The following is an 11,889-nucleotide window of genomic DNA, read 5'->3' on the forward strand; positions in this document are numbered from 1 at the left end:
AGCATAGCCATTCTGGGAAATTTCACCCACTGTAAGGTTTTCAGCATACTCCAATGCACCTCCTACAGCATTTTCAGGATCTCACCCAATGCCTTCTAGGAACACTGTGAACATCTACACAGACAGTTGCCAGCTATGAAGTGTAACAAGTCCTAGTTTACTAACATTCACCTAGTGGTTTAATAAACCAGCACCAAAAGTGTTACCTGCAGTAAGTGAGAAGTACAATTGAAGTCCTGGATTTCAGAAAATATGACCTCTGTGATATACAGATAACCTGTGAAACCTGGGACACTGTTCCATTACCATGCTGCGAGTTCAGTGTTAAGTTCAGCTAGCTGTGTGCTGCTTCCATTAAAAGAAAAAACCCTCAACAACAAGGCATTAGCACTACTAAAAACTCAAGCCTTAGTTCTGTAAATACCACAGGAATGGAAGACAGAATAAAATAATGACTTGGACCTCAATTCACCTCTTCCAAATTACACTCAAATCCAAAGGCATCTGCCTTAGCTTTTTCTCAGGATAACGCAACTGGTAGTATTTGGGTTCACAAAAGGCAGGTCTTGCCAGACTAACCTGATCGCCTTCTATGACAAAGTGACTCGGCTGCTGGATGAGGGAAAGGCTGTGGATGTGGTCTTCCTGGACTTCAGCAAAGCCTTTGACACAGTTTCTCACAGCGTTCTGCTTGAGAAACTGTCAGCCTCTGGCCTGGACAGGCGCACACTCTCCTGGGTGGAAAACTGGTTGGATGGCCAGGCCCAGAGAGTGGTGGGAAATGGTGTGAAATCCAGCTGGAGGCCAGTGACAAGTGGGGTTCCCCAGGGCTCAGTGCTGGGTCCAGCCCTGTTCAATGTCTTCATCAATGATCTGGATGAAGGCAACGAGTGCACCCTGAGCAAGTTTGCGGACGACACTAAGCTGGGTGGAAGTGTCGATCTGCTGGAGGGTAGGGAGGCTCTGCAAAGGGATCTGAACAGGCTGGACCGCTGGGCTGAGTCCAATGGCATGAGGTTTAACAAGGCCAAATGCCGGGTCCTGCACTTGGGGCACAACAACCCTATGCAGTGCTACAGACTAGGAGAAGTCTGTCTAGAAAGCTGCCTGGAGGAGAGGGACCTGGGGGTGTTGGTTGACAGCCGACTGACCATGAGCCAGCAGTGTGCCCAGGTGGCCAAGAAGGCCAATGGCATCTTGGCTTGGATCAGAAACGGTGTGACCAGCAGGTCCAGGGAGGTTATTCTCCCTCTGTACTCGGCACTGGTGAGACGGCACCTTGAATCCTGTGTTCAGTTCTGGGCCCCTCACCACAAGAAGGATGTTGAGGCTCTGGAGAGAGTCCAGAGAAGAGCAACAAAGCTGGTGAAAGGGCTGGAGAACAGGCCTTATGAGGAGCGGCTGAGAGAGCTGGGGTTGTTTAGCCTGGAGAAGAGGAGGCTGAGGGGAGACCTCATTGCTCTCTACAACTACCTGAAAGGACGTTGTAGAGAGGAGGGTGCTGGCCTCTTCTCCCAAGTGACAGGGGACGGGACAAGAGGGAATGGCCTCAAGCTCCGCCAGGGGACGTTTAGGCTAGACGTTAGGAAAAAATTCTTTACAGAAAGGGTCATTGGGCACTGGAACAGGCTGCCCAGGGAGGTGGTTGAGTCACCTTCCCTGGAGGTGTTTAAGGCACGGGTGGATGAGGTGCTGAGGGATATGGTTTAGTGTTTGATGGGAACGGTTGGACTCGATGATCCGGTGGGTCTCTTCCAACCTGGTTATTCTGTGATTCTGTGATTTGACTGTTATTTGGCACTTTGTACCGAGGAGGCACTTCCTAGGTTCCCTAGAGATACAGATCATCCCAAGCAACACACCAACAAAACCCCAGCCCTAGTATGGCATGATACACTTTACACAGGGACACACATGTATGAGTTTAGGAATACAGACTGCTATCATTTCAGCTACAGAAAAAAGAATGAAGCGGCTTAACATTATCTTATGCTTAACATTATCTTATGCTAGCTTAAACTATGAGATGACGCGGTTCTGAAGAGGTTTAACCCAATCCTATACACTATTATTACTTCTGTATGACAGTTGGGAGATGTCAAAAAGCAGATCGGAGTTTTGTGGGTCCCTCACACAGAACCTCAGCACTACTGTTGCTCAAGCCATTGAAAACTGCGATTTTTGTCTTTCAGGATAGACAAGACAATACTCGAGATATTAGCAGCTCGTGTCAGCATTAAAAAGAAAAGCAAACCATGTAAAAGTAGATTTAAGGCTTCACACACAGCCCTCCTCCCTTCCCCTAGACCCCCACCTTCTTTTTTTAGGCTAGACAACTACCTGACCACTTGAAAGCAGCATTTTCAGCAAGAGGAAGGTTCCTTCTTCTGTTTGGGACTGAAATTCTGTCAGACTTAATGGCGCTTATCAGATGAAGGTCAACTTTTATATCCATTACCCTTCCTGCACCAAGTTGAACCCACTGCTCCAAATGTGGTGGGGAAGTAGAGCCCTGAGCTGGAAACTCACACTGTAAGAGAGCCAGCAGCAAATTCCTGGATCTCACACCAGTACTGAGACAGTTATCTGTAGTGATGAGCAATATATTTTTTCCCCTGAGGAGAAGACGTGAAAGAAAACACTTGCTTGACTCATCCTTGCCTAGTTCTTGCAGTGAGAGCTGAAGCACACTTACAGTCACCACCACAGAGAAGCGCCGGCCCCAGTTTTCCACAGTTACAGAGATATTGTGGGGAAAGCAGAAAGGAATTTGCCAGATTACCAGGTTTTCTATCCACTTCAGTGAAGAGATCTGATGAAATTGGGAGAAATAAAACACTGAGTTACACCTGGGCAATTCCTCAAGTAGAGACCCCTGCATTGTCTATTACCATACCGTCATGCCCAAATAGTCACTGTGCAGTAAAGCACTTTAATATAAATCTGTTGGGTTGACACTAAAGGGATTGTACTAAACTCTGTGTGGTATGAACAACTAAACTTCTCTAGTCAGGCAAGGTGTCTCCTGTCCAGAAAGGGAGAAACACAGACTTAGGCCAGGAAGCATAAGAGAATTTTGTTGGCCTGCCTATATCCATCAGGTGTGCAAAAAGACACAATCATGCCAGGAAAAAAACAAGTTCACAGCAACTTAAAATGAGCCTGCCTTTCCTACTATAGCCATTAGCTTTTTTGTTTTGTTTTTGCTAGTATACATTCCCTGACTGAGCTCCTGATCTCTTGAAGAATAATCCTTCTAGATCATAGGCACACTACCAGATCTTAACCCCATGACAGCACAAATCTCTCACTGCAACCACACTGCTGCCAACACCAAGCTAAGCAGAGTAGGTCCACAAAAGTATCACCTTCCCTTCCTTGGCTGGCGGTATCATTAAGCCCCAAAAGAAGATGAACACATGCAACAAAACACTCCTCTCATATCAAGTGTAAGGCTCTTGAAACGTGCGCTGCCTGCGGTCTTTGGTCTGCCATCAGTGAGACACGATCCTGTCACGCTCCTACGCACTCTCATTCTTCTCATATTAATTTCATTCCAGTGTTCTCCAGTTCTTCCTCCTGTGAGAAAGGATCCAAACAGACTGGAATACATGTAACTATAAAGTCATAAAATTACATTAAATATACTTGCCTTAGTGTATTGCAAAGATAGATTTGTACAGGCATAGGCTGCATACTTGAGGTCTGTGATCCTCACCTCCAATTACATCAGCACAAGACTTGAGAAAGAAGAATTCATCCTCAAAACTATTGCCAGCTATTTAGTTGCATGATGTCCACCAACTTCAGAGGCTGGAGACCAAGATAATGAGTATGTGGTCATTCATACTCTGGCAGGGAAGAAACAAGCTGCTTACAGAGGGTTCGAGTGCAGCCAGGGATGGAGCCAGGGCACTGTCCCACCACCCTTTTTCAGTACCCTCCAAAACCAGCCACTTGCCACTGTCACTGAACTCTGAACCTAAGGCACAGTTCACTTCATGGTCACTTCCAATGTAAAGTATGGAGCCAAGGTGGGTTGTTGGTTTTTTTTCAGGCCCCTAGATGAGAGAGGAGGTCATTAGCTCCAGGTTGAGAACTTCTGCTCTGACAGACACTTGGCAAGTGATGTGGGAAAACAACAGGACACCATCTGGAGAAGTTAGTCTTATCTAACAGCGTCTTTCAGGAGAAAACAGGAAACATACTCAGCTAGTTTTCCCTTCTTGCATGGAAAAGGTTTGTAGGATTTTCTTTGTTGCAAATGCAGTATCATCTGTCCTGTAACTCCTGTTAGGTGACATCTAACGTACTGAAACAAGTGTGCTACCAAAATGGACAGTCCTGCTCCAAGCCATACGTTCCCTCTCCTCCCTTGCAGGAAGTTTCATGATGCTACCACTGCACAAACCTCTGCTGAACCAATAGAAAACTATTCTCTCAATTTTCCCCCCCTGTTCTCTTTCTGGAGGCTTAGTCTTCCACAGTGTCAGTAGGTTGATCCTATTCCTCCACAGCTGCATGTTCACTAGAGCTGCAGAAGCACACAGCCAGCAGAACGAGGGGTTAGGGACTATCCTTGCCAGCAACAGCTTACCCCTCCATTGGACCAGATAAAGATTAGAAACCACTTCTTGCTAATTCCTTTCCTTCTAAAAATGTACAAGACTGAAAGCTGAGTCATTGAGAAAGAGGAAGAGATTTTTAGTTATTTAAAACACAGGTTATTTTAACATCTATTTAGTGCAAAGCTGAAGACACACTTGAGAAGAAAGACATTTTTAACTCAGCAGTGAAAACCTTTTACTTAATATGTGAGAAACCTGTCAAGATACATTGTTCTCAACAAGAAAATAAAACCAAAGAAAGAAAAATAAAAGAAAAAGAAAGCTTTCAACAAACCCAGGCTCCGCTCTCATGCTCCTTCAACATAGCAAGCGTGGTATTTCATCGCATATATTACCTCACTGGTGTCAGGAAGGCAATAATATCCACTACTTAAGACCTTATCTTTCCCTTGTCTTGGAAGCACTGTTTAACACCCATGATCCCAGACTCTGCCCCAGCATTCAGACAGACCTAGGATTTGTTGCTCAAAAACCACCACTCAAGCAAAGAAAAAATAAAAGATTGCTTTAGAAAGGCCTTGCCTCTTGCTAGGCAGAAGTTTGCATTTACAATACTAAATCCTAATAGAATTTCAACTAAACACTGTGGAAACTGCTGCATGCATAGCTGAGGATACAAAGCAATGCAGCATCTCCAAAAATTAGGCTTAAAAATGTAAAAAATCCTACTTTTTTGTATTTTTTTAATTTATATGGATTTAATTTATATCACAACAGACTTGAAGTACATTGGTAGCCACCTTGTCTCAGCAAGAAATAAGAAATTTAATTTTCAACTCTGTAGCATAAGCTCAGGCATTAATCCGTTCCTGCCTGTAAACCTGGCCTACACAGATGAGCAGAGCAAACCTGTATGAGGCCACATTCACTCCAGTTTTCCTTAGCCTAGTGGAGTAAATCAAAATAAATCTGCATTAAAGCAAAGAGGGTTTTCCATTTAGCCCTTTACACTGATTTTAGCTAACTCCATTTTCCAACCGCAGCTGAAGTCTAAAGGTTTGCTTTGGTCCAGACACCTGCATTAGCTGAGTGGGAAGTATCAAGATAAAACAGAGTCAGAGGACTTCCCTATTATAGAGAAAGCATAACAGAAGGTGCTAAAATTTTTTTACTGCTGTAAAAAATATGAACAGCTTTTGTAGATGCTTTTTTTTTTTATTTGAAAAACCCCAAGCCCAAAAAACTCCACATCTCCCCTTAGAGGACACAAATGGCACTTGGCCACTGTTCCCTTCCTGCAGTGAACACGAATCTGTCTCCTCCTCAGCAGGAGCAAACTGAGAAAAGTGTGGCAACTCAGTCCTCCTGCCTGGAAATCACAGCCCGTCTTGCTGCTGTCAAGAGGCAGGGAAGACTTGGCAGCACCAGCTGGATACCCAAAATATAAATCATAAGTAAACTCTTTCCTGCCTTGGCTCAGCAGTGCAATAGCTGCTCTCTAATCGGCTGCAAGAGGGTAAGAAAACACACCAAAAACTGCTTAAGCTGCTAAGCCCCTACATAACTAAAACTAATGAGCAGGCGGGGGTTAGTGGAAACATCTACATTAACAGAATGCAGAATTTGCAAAACTGTTGGGATAGAGTTTTTCCCCTATCAACTTGGACAGTATTATTTCTCCCACTACCCACTTGTGCAATGCCACAAGAGATAAAAAATCAACAGCACAGTATCAGTGGACTTCCACAGAGAAGAATGTCACAGAGACAACAACCCTGGTGTGCAATGCACATTCATACATTCAAAGCTACATTAAATTCCCGTAATTTGTACATAGAGGAAACCCTCACAGTTAATGGATAGAAAAAAAGTATGAGAAACTGAGGGTTGGTGTGTGTTTCCCCGTAATCCTCAGAACTTCTTGAACTCTGCCTCTGCCTACTATGATCAAAACGTTGCCCATCTTAACGCGCTTGTTTAGGGCGGCAAGAAACAACCCCCCAAGGTTTGAAGAGATTTTAGGATAGATTTTTTAGGTTTCTCTTCTTTGCTAAAATCTGTCCTGTTGAATAATGAAAATAATACAAAAAAGCTCCCCACAGCAGTTACCCAAGTGGGAAGCAGTTAGCCAGCTTTGCTTTTATTTAAGCAAAGCAGAGGTTTAAGGGGAGGTTCAGGCTCGACATAAGGAAAAAATTCTTCACTGAAAGGGTCATTAGGCAACGGAAAGGTCTGCCCAGGGAGGTGGTTGACTCGCCTTCCCTGGAGGTGTTTAAGGTGCAGGTGGATGAGGTACTGAGGGGCATGGTTTAGAGATTGGTGGGAATGGTTGGACTCGATGATCTGGTGGGTCTCTTCCAATCTGGTGATTCTATGACTTAAGTAAATCTTGTATGACAGACTGTCTGGAGTCTTTGAGCTTTATTTCAAGATAATACAATTTGCTGTTCATATGACATGTCTGTTCTTTCATTCCTTTTAAAAAAAAAAAGGTATTTGACTTTTTGTAGTATCTTTCATCTGACAAATTAAGTATATTGATTGCTTTTTTGCAGTCATCCAGTTATCAATATTTCTATCAGCATTAGAATTTCTAGCAATGAGAAACTGAGTGTGTAGAAATGTCAGTTTCCAAAAGTGATGGTCTACATTTTGCATTCTCATATGGAAACCTTCATTGTGGGATTCTCACCCACATCTCACACCACCCACAGTGACTACCACAGGCCTCAGCTTACCTTAATATAGAGCACTAAAAAGCTTGACTCAAACATTCAGGCAGTTGCATTAGCTCCTGTGTTTCTCTGGACACACCATATGGGCCAGCCAGAAGCTTAGGCACCTAAAATTACTCAACAGTTTTGAAATTTGAAGCTATCCAGCAAGCCACCCCACAACAGCAACAGTAAAACATCTTTATTACTGCTACAGCACAGGCAGAGTCCTCTGCTGGGCTTCAACAGCTCTGATGAACCTCCCCATCCATCCCTGACTTGAGCTTCAGCCACCCAGCTCACCTCCACCTGGCACTTCTGCAGCTTGCAGGAGAGAAAGCAAGCACTCAGTCTTGAGAAGCCCCACCAAGATACTCTGGTGTCCTCATTCAGGCTGAAAATATGCTTGCTTCATCCACAAGGCAGGGAGGGGAGATTGTTTAGTTCTATTTTTTCCCATCCCAAAGGCGATGCTATTAATTTAAGTCACATTTAAGCTTGGACGTCCAAAGCCCTTGGGATGTCCGAGGAAATAAAAACAGAAAATCTTGATATATACCCCAAACAAACATCACTTTGAGGACATCCTCAAAGCCTTCGCAAAACTGAGAGCAAATCTTCTCACACAAAACTGAGGCAAACCACAGATGTATTGGTGGAGCCACCAGCCACACTAGTGAGCGAGACCACTGGCTATTTGTGAATGTCAAAATCACATACCCTAGTGATTACAAGTGATAATAGTCTCCTGGTGAAAAAGAGCATTTCAGGCCACATTTCATAAGACACTGCTACCTACAAGTAGCCAAATTAATCTGAAAAATACAGATGGATGAAGATTTAATGCTGATCATTTCTTCCTGCAAGAACCAAAATTACCTGTCAAGTTATCCACCTTAAAAGTTCCTCATTTTAGCTTACATGTTAAACGGTTCAACTGTGACTAAAACGCAAACAAAACTCGTGGCATCTTTGGCTTTTCTCCCCTAACAACAAGGTCTTCTTGAGCAGACCTTCCTCAGTCCCAGGGCTGAAGATTTTTCTTTCATCATGGGAAGTCTTTGTCATAACGGTGGAAAATCCTTGTCAAACAAGAAAACTCAGAATTAATGCCTCTTTCCTACCACCACAGAGACCTGGGTACCTCTATAACTAGTGTATCTCAGGGTCTTTTAGAGAAAGGACTGTCATCCTAGCACCAAGAGGCAGCAATTTCTAGCAGGAAAATCCTGCTTCAATAGCTATGCCTTCAGTTGCCTTTGTGAAACCACCATGAGCGAATGCAAGCACCTTCTCCTGCCCTCCAGTCCCTTTTTTGCATCTTCTGCCATTGCATCAGGAAGAGCAAACCACCTCTTCTCCACAGGAGCACAGCACAGTCAATTACTGATTAAGTTTCAACCTGAAAGCTGCAAAGAAGGGTTCTCCACATCCAGACTTGCATCCACCTTAAATTTCATGTATGCTTACTTGTGAAGTAGTTTATATTCCTTTCATCCCTATAACCAGAAATAGCATTTTTGAATGCATATGGACAGAAAACTCATGAATATCTTGCAACAAGTATTTTGGGTAATTTAAACATCAATAAACTAACGTGAACTGCTCTGAAGGCATAAATGGCTTCCCCCCCCCCATTATTTGAATAGCAGGCAAAGACTTTTTGCAAAATATTGAATGAAAAAAATATTCCTCAGCTCACGCTCTGTTAAATGTTAACTAGGATCATGTCAGAGCTGCAAACAGATTTAAAATAAGTGTAATAGTGCTATTTCAGATAATTATAGGATCGTAGAAGGGGTTGGGTTGGAAGGGACCTTAAAGATCACCCAGTTCCACACCTCATGCCATGGACAGGGGCACCTCCCACTAGATCAGGTTGCCCAAAGCCCCATCCCACCTGGCCTTGAACACCTCCAGGGATGGGGCAGCCACAGCTTCCCTGGGCAACCTGTACCAGTGTCTCACAACGCTCAGAGTAAACAATATCTAATCCTAATATATAATAGATATTAGATATCCTAATATCTAACCTAAATGTCCCCTCTTTTAACTTAAAACCATTACCCCTTGTCCTATCCCTGCACTCCCTGTTGAAGAGCCTCTCCCCAGCTTTTCCGTAGCCCCCTTTAAGTACTGGGAGGCTGCTATAAGGTCTTCGTGGAGCCTTCTCTTCTCTAGGCTGAACAACCCCAACTCCTTCAGCCAGTATGGAAGCTAGTGCAGGAAACAGCAAAATTTTCAAATAGCAAAAACCTCCTAAACAACTAGATGTCTCTGATTCTGTTATTTAAACCCCCAGCATTCTGTTTCCAGGCCTCTTCTCCCTGTAGACCACAACTTAAAACAATTTGCAATACTACTTCTTGACATACCATCTCCTTTTAAAAGGTATCCTAAGCACTTCCAAAGAAAAAAAGAATCCACAAAACCAGATGGCAAACCAAACATTCTAGATTAAAAGTGAAAAAAAAAACCAAACCAAAAAAACAAAAAAAACCCCCCACAATTAAAACCAGTATAGAAGCTTAAATAACAGCAACATTGGCTACATCCAAAGAGGATTTATACAAATTACTTTTTTTCAGGCACAGGGGGTCTTTTTCAGGAGGATACACTTAAAGCAGACACATTGAATCAAACAGATCCTGGAGGTGCAAAACCTTTCACACAACTGCGATAAATAAATTCCCTCTGACAAATGCCAGTGCCTGTTTTATTTAATCAACTTTTTGCCATTCATGCTTTCTGAAGAGTTTCTGCAGAGTCAAGGAGCGATTGTGGGCCAGGTTTACAGCCAGGGCAATGAGATGCAACCCAATTAACTTGAAAAGAGTTACATTTATTTACATTAAATGGTGATTTTGATCTGAGTGCCTTAATGGGATGATGCTGGATGACACAGTGGGCAACATACCAGATATGGTTCATCTACATAGGTGGCATAAACATATAGCAAACATCATTCTCGTTAATTATATCTATTACCAAAACCAATAATTACACAGTCAGCACTCTGCTTTCCACGTGCAGGTTTGTTGGTTATTATTTTTCAACAACTAATTTGTTTTCTGTCTGAACTGTTCCATCACAGAGGCAACATGGTCCTGCAACACCTTCAGCTGGACTGCATCTGGACTTTATAAACGTGAAGCCGTACCAGAGAGAAACCCACGGGCGTTTCTCAAGTCATGCCGGCACGCTGCCACCACATGTGTCTGGCTGATGACCGAATGGGCACGGGCCACCCTGCCACCAGGAGATGCCCACAGCAGTGTGTCCACCACAAGCCTGTCCCAGGGGCGCTGCCAAGGCTCCTGGCCTGCCCCAAACCTGTGATGACCCAACTCAAGCCACGGCAGCCCAGCCCAACTCAAGCCACGGCAGCTCAGCCCCAAGGTTACTCCTAAGACCAAAAGACCGCTCTCCAAAAGAGAACATCTATGAATCTGTCTTCTGAAAAATGGACCTGGTTTCCCAGCCCCGCGACAGAACCGCATGGCACAAATTCCGCCCTCCAGTTAACAGAAGCTGCTCAATTTTTTTGCGGTTTCCCTGTTTTCTGTAACTATTAAAGCCGTGCTGCTCTGCCTTCCCAAGAAGTTGAACCACGCCGCTCCTCCCGAGCTGAAGCCGCCGCGCCTCTGCCTCGCAGGGCACATTCTGTCCTCCGAAGCATCCTTAAAATAAAACCCGAACCCTCGCCTTCCCTTTTAACCCTCGCGTTCTGTGTCCCTCGGTGACCCAGCCAGCTAAGACACAAACCCAAAACCGCACCTTCCATTCAACCCTCGCGTTCCGCGTCCCCTCGGGGCACGCAGCCAGTTTATTACGAGAGGGCGGCATCCCGCAGCCGCTGCCCCCGCGCGCCACGGATCATCGTTTTCCTGCTCCCGCAATTTAAAAATAAAGCTAAAGCGAGCCGGGTGGCCGCTCGCACCGCTCCTCGCTGGGCAGCGGAGCCCGGTCCTCCCACGCCCGGAGCCCGGCGCGCTCCGCCAAGGACACCGACCCGCGGATAACGCCCGGAGCGACGCCCGCGGGCGACAAGCGCTCCCGGGGCGAGCCGGGGGGCGAGCCAGCCTCCAGCCGGGGCTACCACCCACGCTCCCGGGGCGAGCCAGCCCCTCCCCGGGATAACCTGCCCCGCTCCCGGCCGCGCTCACCTCCCAGAGCAGCGAGAGCAGCAGCGCGACCCCGGGCTGGAAGCGGAGCATTTCTCTCCCTCTCTCCCTCTCCTCCTCTCTCTTTCGCCGGGTCCCGCCGCTCCGGATCCGGGCTCGGCGCGGCAGGTCAGGCGCGCGCGGGCGCTGCCGGCGCCGCCATCCCCGGGCGGGGGCGCTGCGGGCGGGGCGGCACGGAGCCACCGGCACGGGGGGCGGGGATAGCGGCCCGCACCGCCCCCGCGGCGGGAAGGGGCGAGGGGGGCGACCCCCGGTCCTGCCCGAGGGGCGGGGAGAGGGCGCCCCGCCCGGAGCCAGGCGGAGCTCCCCGGGGGCGAGCTGGGGAGAGGGTCCGGAGAGCTGCGCGGGGGGTGTTGGCTCACAGCGACTGACCATGAGCCAGCAGTGTGCCCAGGTGGCCAAGAAGGCCAATGGCATCTGGGC

General features: G+C 46.2%; 1 protein-coding gene across 1 annotated transcript in view; it reads right to left on the reverse strand.

The window, feature by feature from the left end:
• VOPP1 (VOPP1 WW domain binding protein) overlaps nt 1-11,614 on the reverse strand; it is a 65,457-nt gene extending 53,843 nt beyond the window's left edge. The window contains exon 1 of the mRNA XM_069859759.1: nt 11,449-11,614. Coding sequence (XP_069715860.1) covers nt 11,449-11,499 — 51 coding nt within the window. The 5' untranslated portion in view covers nt 11,500-11,614. The remainder of the gene's footprint in view (nt 1-11,448) is intronic.
• Between the last annotated feature and the right edge of the window lie 275 nt (nt 11,615-11,889).

This window comes from Phaenicophaeus curvirostris, chromosome 6, assembly GCF_032191515.1.
Source record: "Phaenicophaeus curvirostris isolate KB17595 chromosome 6, BPBGC_Pcur_1.0, whole genome shotgun sequence".
Lineage (NCBI taxonomy): Eukaryota > Metazoa > Chordata > Aves > Cuculiformes > Cuculidae > Phaenicophaeus > Phaenicophaeus curvirostris.